Source organism: Poecilia formosa, unplaced genomic scaffold (assembly GCF_000485575.1).
Source record: "Poecilia formosa unplaced genomic scaffold, Poecilia_formosa-5.1.2 Scaffold191, whole genome shotgun sequence".
NCBI lineage: Eukaryota > Metazoa > Chordata > Actinopteri > Cyprinodontiformes > Poeciliidae > Poecilia > Poecilia formosa.
Genome location: NW_006800130.1, coordinates 753407 through 769202, shown reverse-complemented (window position 1 = coordinate 769202; position 15796 = coordinate 753407). Strand labels below are relative to the sequence as shown.

Genomic DNA, 15796 nt, shown 5'->3' with positions numbered 1-15796 from the left:
CTAAGGCATCAATTTCAACTCTGTTAAAGGTGCGAAAAGTAAATAGGGTAGAAAATATGAGGCACCAAGCCTCATTGCACGTCAGAAGACGTGTAATTGAAGTGTCATCATCGGTGATAGGACTGGGTGGATTTAGTTTAGTGGATTTAGTGGTTGGACTGGGTGGATTTAGTTTCAGTAGGTTTATATATATATATTACTGCTAGAGACATTTTTCAGCTTCTCTTCAACAGCTGCGACCTGATCTGAAGCCCACTTCTCTCCAGTGCAAAACTACAACAGCAGGAGGGGGCTCTGGGGTTTTGGGGGGGCTTCGTGCGGCGTCACGCAGAGCTCATCATTGTCTCTCTCACACTTTCTAACAAGCCATTTCACAACATCCAGACAGCGGATCGGGCTGTGCGCAGCAGCGGCAGCGGCAGAGACGGCAGCAGCTTTGCCCTCGGGGCTCTTTTCCCCCTCCTCCTCCTCCTCCTCCTCCTCCTTCGTCTTCGACCATAACTAACAACCTGGATGAGGCCAATTACTTGGACTTAATCTCTCATAACGTCTCCTTTCCGATCGACTGATGTGGAGTGAGTTAAGCGATGGCTGGGGAGATCCGAGTCCGCCGGGTGCGAGAGGTGTCTGCTTGAGATTAAGAGACACTTTGATTTGGCTGCAGAGCTGTTTCGGGAGAAATTGATCCGACGGACACCACCATGCACGGGGCAGAGGATTTTACACTCAGGGAGCCACTGATTGTGTGTGATGTAGGATTAGTGTGACAGCCTGGTGTCTGAAGAAATATTTTGTTCTTTTTTCGTTTATTTATTTGGTCAGGAATCTGCTTTCTCTCTGTTCGCTGTCCTCCGGGTTCCTGCAGAACTCCTGACTCGCGGAGAGCCCATGCAGCCGCAAAGGTTGGTGTATGTCCTCCGTTTGTTTTACACGCTAACCACTAAACTTCCTTTCGCATATTGATCTTTTACGATTTTTCCTTAAAATCCGGGTTCTCAACCCAGAAAGGTGAATTTCTGCAACCTTGGATTCTTCAGTTTGAGCCAAGACACAAACGGAACTTCTCGTCAAATCTAAATAATTCAGGTTTACTTGTACTAAATATCACCTAAAGCTTTTTTTTTTCTTTTAGAGTGGCAACATTTATATCAGTAACAGTCACTTTAATGGGACACGAATTAAAGGATGATCTTTTAGCCTGTAACAGGTAAAAAAAATAAATAAATAAAATAAAATGCGCCCGCTGGATGCAGGTTTTCTCCTTTTTAATGTCTGACAGCTCCAATTAGCACAATAACTGGGCTGTCCGTGCAGCTCACAGTTAATGACAGGTTTGCTTGCCCTCGTAAAAGCCATGTGCGTTTGTGTCAAGATTTCTGCTTTCAGATCAGATCTAACAAGCGCCATCTGTTGGGGAGAAGAGGCTGTCGAGGTAGATCAGGCTTCTGTTGATAAAAAATGCAACAGCTCACTAATGTTTAATTTTCATTTTGAAGTGTATCACAATGCCAAAGAGTGGTTTTTACAAAAAGAAAAAAAAACAATAGTATGTTACCCTATCCATAAAACCAACAGATTTATTGAAATGCTGTTTTTTTTCTGCCCATATTTAAAAAGAGAGAGATGCACCCATCATGCATTAACTGGCCACTACTCATTGTAATGGTTTCCATAAGGTCTGACCTGCCGATTATTTTATTTTTTTCTTCACTTATTCTAGTGACTACGTCACTGAAGAGCGATAAAAATGTGGTACAAGTTCACTGATGTGAATTCAAATGAAAGTGAAACAAGTATGAAATCCTCTCCGCTTCTGCATCAAAGCATGTCTCTAAAAATCATTATCATTTTTATTGAATGTATTTTTTTTAAGCAATAAAGTACATTTATGATGGGGCTCTAAGACCAGATCTTAGTTTTGATAAATGGAAGGAATTCTTGCCTGTGTTTGTAGCATGTAGTGTAATACCAATCAAGGAAAAAAAAATTGGGTGATTTCAATGTCAGATCAATTAATTGGTGCATCTCTATTTATATTGTACGGGATGTACAGTAATGCATCAAGGTGTGAAACATCACTGTCGAAATCAAATCCAGTGAATCAAACTAAGATGATTAGCATGTCCCCTATTTTTATTTCTTAAAGTGACACGAGGCTTGATAAGAGGCGGCAGCTGGTGTCAAGGTTTCTAACCTTCAGCTGACTGGTGGCATGACAGGAATTAGGACTGTGGATATTGATTTAGTTTGACTGAGGCTGATTTATTGATCTTTAAAATATTCCACCACAACATTTAAAACTGCCTTTGTGGCCGTGGGCGTTAGACTGATAACATGCAGCAGTGAAATACTCCATTTATGTAGACATTCAGCTGAGATTTCAAATGCCGGAAGCAGAAAGTGTTTAAATAAAGTTAGACTTGTGTTATTCAATAGTGCTTTCTGGATGGTATAACATTAGAGGTATGATAACCCCAGCTATCACAGGTTTAATCTGATTTGCTTAAATTTAATTTGTTGCTTTTCAAAAACTGCTATCATTATCCCAATTGGTAAATAATATAACATGGATGTTATTTGTGACAGTATTTAACTCTTATTTGGATTTTTTTTAATGCTTAGACTTACCTTATATGTTTTGTACACCATGAAAAAATGTGAAAAATTTTGTGTATTTTATTTTGGTAGATATTATTCAGTATTTCTGAGTGGAAATCGTTTACACTTATGATGAAAATTTGTTGCGTTTCAACATTCTTTTCATGAATATTTTAATGCTAACATATTTCTGAAGGACTTAACAAATCAGTCACCCTCAGCAATAGAATAATAGCATGCATTTAAGATGAGTTGAAATCTGATTTAATTTAGAAAATTATTGAACCAAAATTCATCTTTTATTCAAGTAAAGATGAAACCAACAGGCTCAGCTTGAGTAATAATTTTAAAATTGAAGTTATTATTGCACATAAATAATCTCCAATTAAGGTCACTATTTTATATAAAGTCATTTGGATTGTATTCCATTGTTAAGAACGACACAAAAATAAAAAAAAATCCTTGTGAAAGGAGTAGAAGAGTTATTAACATAGTAATAAACATTACAATCTATTTTAACAAGGTGGCATTTTCCTGACTTGTCATTTATTTGCTTACTACCTTAGCATTGAGATGTTAAGCTAACTAGAAAGTCTGACTTCAGCGTTAGTGCTGTTGCAGAACTTGTAAAAGCAAGATGCAAACCTAGATTCTTAATTTACCCAACCACAAATCTCATGGCAATTCTTTATTTTTTTGAGTTGTTATTTTAATTCATGCTGGAACCAATATAATCATAGACATCATGCTGTTCTCAGCTGGAAACCAATAAAGAGTGGATTATGCATTTTTAGGCACGACTTCATGTAAGAATAACCAGTTAATAAGATCAAAATTCAACAAATAGCATAACATTTACAAAGTAGTTTTCTTGAATTAGATCAACATAATTTTGTAATGACTAATTAACATCATGTAAACTTTGCCCAACATTTACTATTTTATAGCCAAGTTTTACATGTTTATTGACCAGAATTGTGCTTTTTACCCTTTATAAAGGAAACATTGAGATTACAACAGTTGTATAGCTTGGTTATCTGCTCTGTTTGGTTGCTGAAAAGATATGTAGTATTTTGAAAACAGTGATATCTCGTAATGTGTGTAATGCTCCTTCAGCCTCCACACTAGGTCTGCGCAATAAATCTATCGTCGTCCGTGTATCACTGTGCTCAAGATCAATATCACAAAGTCAAAGCTTCAAATTTAAACCAGCTTGACATCAGCACTCTTCAGTAAGATGGTTGTTTATTTCTTGTAAAACATAAGCATTGAACAGCATTATCACATATTGATGGTGTTTATTTCCAAACACCTAAAGTTTTTATTTTTTTATTTTTTATTTTTGTAAGTAAGGGAACCTTCATTGAGTCAGATACAAGGCAGTGTGCAGCAAGTGGGCAGAGAAGGGGCCACACTGGTCTATTATGCTCCATATACAGTCAATAAAAACTTTATTCCCTGGCATAAATGACTCCCATCTGCAAGGAATGATATGATAGAAAATATCAGTGGTTTTGAAACAGAATATCTGATACTGGTGATTATCTGAAACTGTGATTTATTTTTTAGTTAAACAACAGATAATGCAAAACAAAACAAAAAAAGGATCAGTTTATAAAGTGAAACTACAAAATAAAAGACTGAAAGCAAAAAACAAAAGTGCTTATAGTAATTGGGACTAATATCATTCAAGGTAATAGCAAGACGATATGTTTAACTTTAACTTCTGTGCCTTCTCCACAGCCAGAATTCCCTTTGAATCTTCCTATAATCATTTACTGACATTTATGTCATCCATAGGAGCTTTAACAACATCATTTGTAACTAATTATGAGTCCAAGTAAACTATATTTCAATGGACTTAAAAAAAAATATGGAACACACATGATCACTTGGTTTGCTCTGGGGCTTTTCCAGCCCGCAGTCGACCAGTAACACATCATAAAAATATTCACATCAAAGCCTTCGGGGTGTTAAACAACAATTTAACTCCCAGGTTGTGCAGCAGCCACAGCTTTTCTGCCACAAGCCCCCAAAAATCATTCCATGATATACCAAAAACATTTTCAGCGTGCAGCAGCTTAGAGCTTTCAGCTGCTCTCATTCATTTCAGATGTGAGCGCTCGGCATATTAGTGTTGGATGTAAGCCTCTGCACAGGGCCACCCTTGTTGAAAAACATGTGTAGGCTCAGACCTCATTGTATGGGAACATATCCATCACCCGCAAGAGGGGACAGCAACCACACAGACGTTCCCCACTCCCGTGGAAAAATACTGTACGGCCAGCCACAACCTGAGCGTATATGCAGTCATCCATCAGGTGGGGTTTCAGCTTAAATGGCAATGAAAGGCAGCACCAGTGCAGCCATTTGTGAAAAATGGAAGCTAATCAAGAAGATGTCTTTAATAGACGTGGAGTTGGAAATGGTTATCTGAGGAAAGTTTTCAAAGTGATTGCACTTGTCAGTAGGCAAGTTAGTTTTCTCTGCATTGATTATGTGTTGCTTCAATAGCAGTTCATCCAAATGCACTTAAACACCACTTGATACACTTAAAGCTAACATTAAAATGAAGCGGTTAATCAAAAAATGTAACACTCTTCTTGTTGCTGATTTAGCAGGGTGTTAGCCCTGTGTTAGCAACATGTACGGTTTGAGATACACGAATCAGGCTTTTCCTGGCTGATACACATTTTCTGATTCCTTTAAGGTCTGAGCTGTTTGTTCTTTCTAATTACTATTAAAAAAATGCCTCAGGTCCTTTGTTAGAATATGTAGTTTTGAATATGCAAAAAGAAGGAATGGCAAGATGATATATTTTTATTCCATAAAAATATATAACCGCTTATATATTGATAAACACGTGTCACGGTCATTTAGTGGGAAATTGCCCACGTTTGACCTTTAGTCAGCTGATTGGTGAATTTAAAACAAAACAAAAAAAACTATTACACATTAGTATATGTCTTGTTGAAGAAGTTGTTTTACAGTTCACTTTTCAACCACATTTTTAACTTGTATTGACAAAAGGTAAAGAGGTATACTGGTGATCAGTACACGGTACAGTTTATTGGATATTTATAAGTTAATACATCAAATTTTGTTTCAACACTTTAATGCCTGCACCATTATCATAATATGACCCAACTTAAAATATTACGTTATGTCACCCAAGAGCCTGGCCTGTTTTCTTTTATTTGTTATGCTTTTTGATAAACTAAAAACCAGTTCTATGGGGGGCTGAGACTCATCACAACCAAAGTGACTCATTGATAACACAACCAGGACATTGATGTAAAATTATATATTTAGTGGGATTCATTTGTATTTTGAGTTATCTTGTGCCAACACTTCATTGAAGAATGTGTGAAACACTTGGACATGAAGATGTTTATGGATGCTTTTAATTAAGTGAAAATATCAGCTTGCACACACACACACACACATGGTTCACAAGACCGGTCTGCCAGCGAGTCTTTGAGGGTAAAGAAGATTTTAATTTGGCTTGTAAACACAAATTAAGATTGATGAACTATATCTGTGGCACATAGTCGCTGATTTCAACCTATGGCACACAAAGTGCCGATGAGACTTCGACGGTATTTTGCAACTCACAAAAAAATAAAAAAAAATAAAAAAATTCTGGGATTACTTATTTATTACTTTAGTAGCAAACTGTAACAGCAGGCAATAAATATGTTCACCTTTGCTTCAAATGGAAACTTCTTGAACGAGAAGTGCAATGTAGAAAACCTTGAGAACTCACAGCACAACCTGAGGCAGAACAACAGTGAACCAGGAACAAGTGATGGTAGTTGGTATTTCCATATGAGATCAGATCTGGAAATGACAACTAACTCATGTTAGTCAAGTACAATAAGCTGCTTCGCTAACAGATAGGTTCAGTGACAAAGCTAGGAACTACTAGCAATGTAAGCCATGAACAATGTGTATCAAGGCATTTTGTACTTTCAACTATCCTCACATGTATTATTGTATGCTTCTAAAATATCAAATGACTTATAAATGTTTCAAAGTACAAATGAGCCATTTCATTGGCCGCTGTCACAATGTTTTGCATGCAATGAAGTCCTTTTGACTGTTAAGGTTAGGGGTTGATGAGAAACCCCTGAACATTCTTACTTCAACCAACATTTGTGGTAACAACAAACTAAAAAAAAAAAGTTAGTCTCACTGAAATACTGTTTTCAGTATGTTGACTGAAAAAAAAAATATATTTACAAGATTGGTACTTGCTCTAAAATCTTTAAAAACCAGCCTCAGTGAATGGAAAAAGTTAAAATTATTTTTTTGTCCCCCAAACATTGGGCTTAAGTTTTACTTGTGTGGATTTAACTGCTCAAGAGTAATGTGGTTATTAAAATGTTCTTGTTATGGCACCATCTGTCCTACTACTTGAACTCTGTAAGTCCCTCTACCGTTAGTTTTCTCACAGTAACATGTTTGATCCTAAAAAGTCTTTTCAAACTAATGACATACATGTGGCGGATAAGAGTAAAGTCATAATAGTGACATACAATGCTGTTAATTCAGCTCTGACAATGAAGAGACAAGTCCCTGCTGCAGATAATTGTTATGGGTAGAACCACACAGAGGTTACTTATTGAATAAAGAAGAAATCAGCAGATCTAGGCCAATGTTCAAGTAAATCAATTTTTATGACGGCTCACTCTAAGTTTTATAGGCAAAGCAGCCATATGGGGATTTTAAGGTCGGGGTTGGTGAGAAATTTCCACTTCCTAGGGACCAATTTTTTTAGTTTTTCCAACAATAAACTTTGATCAAGACTGTAATACCGTACGTGTGATATTTCCTTCAACCATTGATTCGATTTTCTTTTTTTTTAAATACAAAACACAACCGAGTAAACCATAGAGTAGGTACTTGGAAAAACTTAGTGTTCACTGAGGTAATATCTCCTTTGAATGACACTGGCATAGAACCATGGTTCTCAAACATGGGGTACTTAGGGTACCTTTACTAGTTCTTGAAGAACTCCCAGTATGAACTGGAACGGATGGCCATGAAGGAGAAATAAGTGCATAGGAATACTCATGCTGTGCTTCATTCACTTCTATATTTGGAACTAATAACATCAGGCCTAAATTAAGTGTTCGTGTTCCAAAACTGAGAAGCAGTTGAGATTTGGAAATTGACGTACTCAGTAACAAGGTTGGCAGGAGGTTGTATAGGGCTTTAAGCAGCATTTGATCTGGGGCCTCAGTTCCCATTAAGAACATCTCCGCCATTAAAAGCTCTACAATACAGATTTGGTGGAATCTGGGGCCAAGTTTAATTGGGTGACTTAAAAAGGTTTAGTGCGAATCTTCTGACTTTTCACTTGTAATTTCAACTTCTACTGAGCATGGTTCATTTTCAACTTCAATGTTTAAATTTTGTGCTTCTGAGTTAAGATGTAACACACCTATATTCTTCAACCACTTATAGAGTGACAATTTATTTATATCCTTTTCACAACTCAATAAAAATGAAAAACTGCAGTTGTTGCACTAGTATTGACCACAAGAGCAACTAATATGCACTGAATTAGAACTTGTTTGGAACCACTGGCACAGAGGGTCTGTATGAAGTGACCAAAACGAAAATAAATGTTTGTTTACGATAGTCACCTGCATGCTGGATAGTGGTTTCCCTCCATTTCTGTTGATATCAATCAGCTTTTCACACTGAAGTTTTTTTTTTTTTCTTGTGGTTTTTGCTTTAAAACAAAGGTGTCTTGCTCATGCCGTTGCGGGCTGCAGCTTCGTGGGTCGTTAAAAGTCGAACAAGTCTGCACATTGAGGTGTAACATGAGACCCTCATGCAGAAGGAGGGTTGAGGGCCGTGCGGACGGTCGTGATTGGCTGAGTGTGTCCGCTGGTCTCCGGAGGGAGGTTGCACCTTCTCCGCTCTCTAGAGTAGAGCCCTGCAGCCCGCCGCGCTTTAGAGACTTCTGTACCGCATACTTGTTGGCTGAAGGAGCCGCTGTGTGTTAACTGGGATACAGAAAAAGAAAGAAAGAAAAAAAAAAGGGGCAGTAGAAGCAGCTTCGGCTAACTTGGCAGTGATGAGAGAAGGACGGCGCTCGGCTTCAGACCAGTTTTGTGGACTGTCTTCTCGGTGGGAACGCTGCAGCGCTGCCGCTAACTTTTCTCCGCTGTTTAATCCCATGTGACCAGGGAGAGGAGCGAAGCGCGACCCCGAGCTGGATGGATGGTTATGGGGGAAAGAGGAAGACCCTCGGCGCTTGACGTGTGCAGAGTCCTCGCTGTGTTTTTCGCTCTTTTCCCCTCCGGTAAGAAACTCAGTGTTGGACGTTAAGACTTTACGTGCACACCAGCATAGATATGTGATACATTATTGTTCATTTTCATCGGGTGATAAAAACGGTTTGCACTACTTTTAAAAAAAAAAAAAAAAATCTGTATCAGTGTATTTGCATTGCATTTTTTTTTACTAATCTGAGTTTAACATAGTCTCTGATTTCAGTGTCAGATTGCAGAGATTCAGATCTGCTATTGTCTATGTATTAGATTAAGGATTCTTCTCTTCTTTTTTTCCCAAAATCCCACAGCTTTCCAGCCTGAAATGTCTAGATTTTTTTTTCCTTTTCTTCGTTTTTGTTTGTTTGTTCTTCGCTTGTGCTTCAATATAATATCTTAGACATTTATGTACAAAATGTTCAACAAGGCTGAGACTAACTTCTTTTTTTTTGCATCTGGACTCATTTCAGCTAAATCATCTCCATTTTCTAATCTTTTCGTTGGATTTTTCAATGGTTTATCCTACACTGAATGTAAATTCTGTAAAGTCCACTTTATGATGTTTGTTACCTTTATTCACTTTGTAAAAATTTCTAATAGCCACAGTGTCTGTGCTTTGTTTGGCGTCTTAAGTAGACCCATTTTATGATCTGCATGTCCCATTCAACCCAATTAAAGTTGTCCAGAGTCCACAAAAGTAGTGTAATGGCTGTTTTAACTTTCGAATGAGTATATTTAGTCAGTATTTCACAAAACTAAAATAAGGAAAGGTAAAGTGATAAAAATCGAGACAGAATGCGTGACGTAGAAGTAAAAGTTAAAGCATGCATTTAAATATAAACTCATGTAAGAGTCAAAGTCAGTTTGTCAGTGCTCAAGTTCTGGATATTTCATCCAGACCTGGAAATGATTTAATTCATCTAGTCTAACCTAACTTCATTTAGAGTCACAGCTTTTACCATCTATAATGATTCTTTAGATAATGAGAGTTACTACAACCTTTAAGTGTAATAGAAGTTTGTAACTGATGGGATTGATAAAGAGTTAATAAATTAGGATCAAATTGAACTGAATAAACTAAACTGAACTATTCTGGTGGAAATACCTCGGTCGGTTTACTTTACAAGTTTCTTAGTGTTATCAACTTCCCACCTAAATCACTTACCATTTAGCAACAATGGTGATAAGGAATGCAGCGACCAAAACAGATAATGGCTGAAATCAAGATTGTTGTATAAGATCAGATGGTTAAGTGCTGAGTGAGGAGCCGTGGAAAAGCTTTCCCACAAACGTCTAAATTGTGCCTTTTAAAAGTTTTGCTGTGACTTTTGCTTTGCAACATTTGGTGAAACAGCCTTATAAAACATAAATGCTTTATTAGCCCAAGGTGATGCTTGTCAGACAAGGTGTTGCAATAAGGCTTCCTGAGATATGTTTGAACAGTGAAACAGTTCAACAATCTCTGGGACAGGAGTGATTAATCATCAGTAAGCCTGGAGATTAGAACCAAAAGAAGGGTTTTAACTTAAAACTTTCAAGCTAAGGAAATCCAGTCCTTTGCTATACCAAGAGACTTGGATCTAATTTTGCATTAGGAAGATGGTCAAAAATGTGTTTTTAACTTCCAGCATGTAAGTGTAGGCCAAATAAACGTCTTTCCTCCTAAGTGTATAGAAAGTAATATATCATTTGTTGTCTGAGAATTATGGATTAGTTTTAGAGGAAAAAAAAAAAAACACTCACTTTTAATTTACAGCTTAGTGTGTCAGCGTCATATTTCTAGACTGCATACCTTTCTGATTCCGTTTATCTTCCTGACAGCGAGTCTGCAGTGCAAGGTAATCAAGTGCACCACTGAATATCTGGCGATCACCTCAAACTCTGGACTCGGCGAGGAGGAGTACTGCACGGCTCTGCGGGCGTATAAAAGCTGCGTGGGCCGACTGGCGCGGAGCTGCAGGGGCGACCTGGCCTATCACTCTGTCCAGCATGGCATAGAGGACCTAATGAACCAAAAGAACTGCTCCAAGGAGGGGCCGACGTTCCAGCCGCGAGCCAGAACCCCGCCTCCTCCTCCTCCGCCTCCCCCAGTCGTGACCGACAGCCAGGAGCGTTCCGACGGGCCGGAGGTGTGCCACTACGAGCGCAGTCTGACGCGTAACTCGGCCCCGCCTAACTACACCCACTGTGGCTTCTTTGGAGACCCTCACCTCAGGACCTTCGGCGATGACTTTCAGACGTGCAAGGTGGAAGGAGCCTGGCCCCTCATCCATAACAAATTCCTGTCTGTCCAGGTGACCAACTCACCTGTGCTTCCAGGGTCTATGGCAACCGCCACAAGCAAGGTGAGGATTAAATGTATGACTGAGTACAGCCCGGTTTATGTGTGTCAATACAGCTTTTGATGAACTTTTATGCAAAAAAAAAAAAATGTTTTACAAAAATGGACATAAGGACTGTACGGAGGTTTCATGTCATAGTAAGGGATTTCTTTTTAGCAATTTTTGCAACTGATTGACATTATTTTTGATGTCATAATTTCTTTCATCTTTTTGCACAAAAACATCTGGGTCAAACATAGAGAAGTGTCATGTTCTAGAATGTGATTTTAATGTTAATTTGACTGTTTTTTATTTAGCCTTTTTTTTCTTCTGGAATTCATGCTATTCTAATCAAATGTGCAATTTTTTTTTTATTCAGACATTACAAAAGGCTAAAATGGTATTATATGTTGTGCATTTGGTGCCAGTTAATGTTTGATGATCTGTACAAAAGGTTGCTGGGTTCATGGTCTTGGAAAAAGTTTGAAATTGGATTTTAGCCATGTTTAAATTCTTGGTGGGCAACAGAAACACAACTGAGGATAAACGTTTCAAGACGTTACTGCCCATTCCATTATAAGGATTAAAAAGATGAATTTCAGAAAAAAAGGTTTTGGGCCTCTAGACCTATTTAGATCAGGGTTTTTAAAACAGTCTTGTGATTTCTACACTGAGTCAAATTGAGATTTCAAACATAGCGCAACATTTTTTTAACTAAAACAATCAACTGTTTTAGTAAGTATTACAAGCCGTTCTTAAAAAAAATGATATTTAGTCTACTCTACAATAATGCATTTTAGATTTGACAAGCCTGTGTATTAAAGATAATCAAACAAAGTTGGCCTAGATGCCAAAAAAACTTCAAAACAACCCTTCATCACAATGGAAATAAATACAGCTTTGTGGTTTATGGATAACAAACCCAACGAGGTAAACAATCTTAACTCCAAATGATAAAAATTAATTGTAGAAACCCATTGCAGTTGTTTTTGGCAATAGATTATATGGCTGTGATTGCAGATTACTCCAGATAAAGATCGACAAAATTATATAATAAAAAAAAAAAAAAACAGACAGTCCCTCAAAGAGCAACATGATTATTGTATAGATTACTTTACAACACTAAAGTAGTCTGAGTAGTGCAATTTTATCAATCAGAAGCACTGAATACCTTCATTTAATCACGTTTTTAAAGGCCGAGCTGAACCAAAGGTCCAGTGAAGCCGCTGGGTGTATTGATTTTTTTGCATGTGTCTGCTGTTTGATGCTGTCTGACTGTTAGCGCTGCGGAGCGGCTTCTTTCTGTCAAACCGTGACGTCTGGCTAGTGTTTGGAATTAGCTCCATAGTAACACATCGAGAAGTCCAAGCCCGGTCTGCAATCGCTGAAATCTTGATAAGCCCCCTAAACGACATGTTGCAGCAGAGCAGAATCAGATGTTAACACAAGGATTTATTTTCACTTCAGCTCAGTCTGATGTTTCTGCTGCTCGGGGTGGAGTTAGCTATTGTGTGCATACTTGGTTTTTCTCATGTCTTTATCTGCAGAACACCCATGATTATTAGTTTGCTTAAAGGCACAGTGGATAATTTGGATAGCTGCTGCTAAATTGTCTTCTAGCATCATGATGGAGTTAGCCCAGGTTTCTTAGAGCCTTAGGAGCAATTGTAATTGAGGCCCAAAACTGAAGTACTTAGATGGAGGAATAGAAGGGCTCACATTTGTAGGATCTGTAATTTTCTGTAATCAGGGCTTCTTAATGACACTTATTAAGCATTTGCGGCTTATTTAGCTTTTAAGTGAATTACATTTTTGTGCTGCTATTCTTGGAAGTAAACGGAGACAGCTTTTTAAGAGTGCTCGGTTCTGGATAAAAGGGGAAACAAAGCAGCAGCAAGTGCCACCTGTGCAAACAAGAGCCTTCTGGTGAAAGATCTGCTTTAAATAGAAGAGCGCCATGTTGGTAGCAACACTGTTCACACAGCAGCAAATAAAACTGTCTTCATTCAGAGGGAGCACGGAAAGAGGCTTATGTCTTTTGACTGCTTCAGCGAAACGTTGAAGAAATGAGCCGTAGGACGGTGGGTGCAGGGCGGCCGCAGCACATTAATTGTTAGGCTAATAGAGTGTTGTGTAGACCCCCCTGTCAGAAACAGACAACAGAGCACTTGGCTGTCCTCGTACCATTGCTCGGACAATGCCCCATTGGTGTCCCATGAAACGGAGCCTGGAGAGTTCTGACCGGCCTCGCTTAATTAGCTGCAGAGTCTATCGCCGTGTCCTGGCCCGACGCCACTCCCCGGAGCATAGTTCTGGGGGTTCACAGGCAGGTTTTTCAGCGCTATGAATAGATCGTCTTTGTGTCTGCAAACTGAGGCCTGATTTTTACATGGCCAGGAACTTGTGTTTTTGGAGGGCGTTTACCTTGGCCTCCCCCCTTGTTGAGCCAGCACTGAAATGTGACACTTTGCTGGAGTAGAAGGGAGTCGATGTGGTACAAACTTATCCTCGGTGCAAAATTATAAAACCTTTCCATTTTTAATTGTGATGTTCACAACCTCACAAAAAGCATTTATCCCTCTTGTGACATTTCCTCATGCACTTTACAACCACAGACACTGTGATACGTTGCAAGTAATTGTATTTATTAGACTGGATTTTATGTATTGTACCAGCACTAAACTTTTTACATGCAAAAAAGCTTTTCGTATGTAGACGAAAAGCTTCAGACCAACACTGAAGCTTTTCGTCTACATACAAAATGGATGCGTGATGGAAAACAAATTTGCTCACAATCCACACTGTGAATCATGGATGTGACACTATCATTTTGTGGGGAGGCATTTCTTCAGCATTGAAAAGTGGTTGAAATTAAATGCAAGGCCATCCTGGGTAAAGAAACCGTTTAGAGTTTGAAAGAATTAGAACCAGGTGGCAGGTTCAACTTTGAAGCAAAACACAAACTCTAACCATAGAGCTAGTGCTACTGAGTCAGAGAGGCTAGATGTAGATCCATGCCGCACTTTTCAGATTTACAAATGAAAGAAAAATGGAAACCATTTTCCACAGTTACTTTCTGTTTTCTTAGTCAGTCACTTAAAATCCCAATAAAAACATTCAACTTTAAAATTATAATATGACATAATCTAAAAATGGGAAGGGTGTAAACATTTTTTTAATGCGCTATACATTTATCACAGATTGTTATGACTGATTATACTATATGCTACTAAAAGCAGTTACTTTCACCAGCTTCAAACAGAATATTTCTTTTTGCTGACAATGACTTTTTTTTATTTATTTTTTTTATTCGTGCAGCTGACAATCATCTTCAGAAATTACCAGGAATGCGTTGAGCAGAAGATGTACCACGCAGAGACGGACGACTTGCCGGCAGCGTTCGCAGACGGCTCCAAGAACGGCGGCGACCGCTACGGGGCCAACACTCTGCGCGTGGTGGAGAAGGTTCCCGGGCAGCACGTGGAGATCCAGGCCAAGTACATCGGAACAACCATCGTGGTCCGGCAGGTCGGCCGCTACCTGACCTTCGCCGTGCGCATGCCCGTGGAGGTTGCTCACTCGGTGGAGGAAGGCGACACCCAGGACCTGTATTTGTGTCTCCACGGTTGTCCGGCCAACCAGCGCATTGACTTCCGGAACTTCAGAGCCCGGGCGGCGGAGGCGACTCAGGGCGCCAGTAGGACGAGGGGCGGCGCCGGGACACACGGCTTCACCTTCAAGTCGGCAAAGGTCAAGTGCAAAGAGCGGCTTCCAGTGGAAGATCTGTACTTTCAATCCTGCGTGTTTGACCTCCTCTCCTCCGGAGACATTAACTTCACCATGGCGGCGTACTACGCTTTTGAGGATGTGAAAATGCTCCACTCAAACAGCAACAGATATCACATCTATGAAAAGGATGCTCTAAACAGCGCGACACGGCGGGGCAAAAATGTACTTTTGGCTTCGGTCCTCAGCCTGCTGGCCGTCTTACTGTGGAGCGCAGCTCTTCTGTAGTTTGTCTGACATGCTCTCTTCATGTCGTGTCTGTCAGTGAATGTGGAAGTACAATCGCTGTGTCGTATATATCTGCCTCTCCAGCAGCTCATTTCGGTGGTTCTGACATCTGCCTGATGACAGGATGACGCTCACCACTCCCTCGCCCGCCTGTCATCACGTGCATTTAGCTGCTTTTACGCTTTGAAGAGAGCCCAGATCTCAGGATGTCCACCTGGGATTAAAACGTATGACTAACCCCCAAGATGATCTTCTGCAGAAAGAGGGGTCTGCTGATCCTCCCTAATCTGATCCACACATCGGTGCCAGGTCCAGCCATGGCTCATGTGGCTGAGTAGGGGATTGGAGTGGGTGGGGATTGGGACCTGACAGGGGCTTTTGTTAACCTAAGGCCAGAGGCAGCTCCACGTTTGATTAGTTTCCAGCTTTGGGAAAGCCTGAGATTTTCGAAGGAAGCTCCCAGCCAAAAGGATGTCAGAGCAACGTCTCCAGTTGTCTGCTGTGGAGATTAATGAGTCATATTGTTAGGTTTTGTATGTATGCGTGCATGTGTGTGTGTGTGTGTGTGTGTGTGTGTGT

General features: G+C 39.5%; 1 protein-coding gene across 1 annotated transcript; it reads left to right on the top strand.

Annotated features, from left to right (window-relative positions):
* Window positions 1–294: 294 nt before the first annotated feature.
* Window positions 295–15790, top strand: rgma (repulsive guidance molecule BMP co-receptor a). The gene is made up of 4 exons (XM_007566417.2): window positions 295–902; window positions 8799–8914; window positions 10704–11227; window positions 14522–15790. Exons 1-4 carry the CDS (start codon window positions 889–891, stop codon window positions 15215–15217), a joined length of 1350 nt encoding a protein of 449 aa, XP_007566479.1. The 5' UTR covers window positions 295–888; the 3' UTR covers window positions 15218–15790.
* The last annotated feature ends 6 nt before the right edge of the window (window positions 15791–15796 follow it).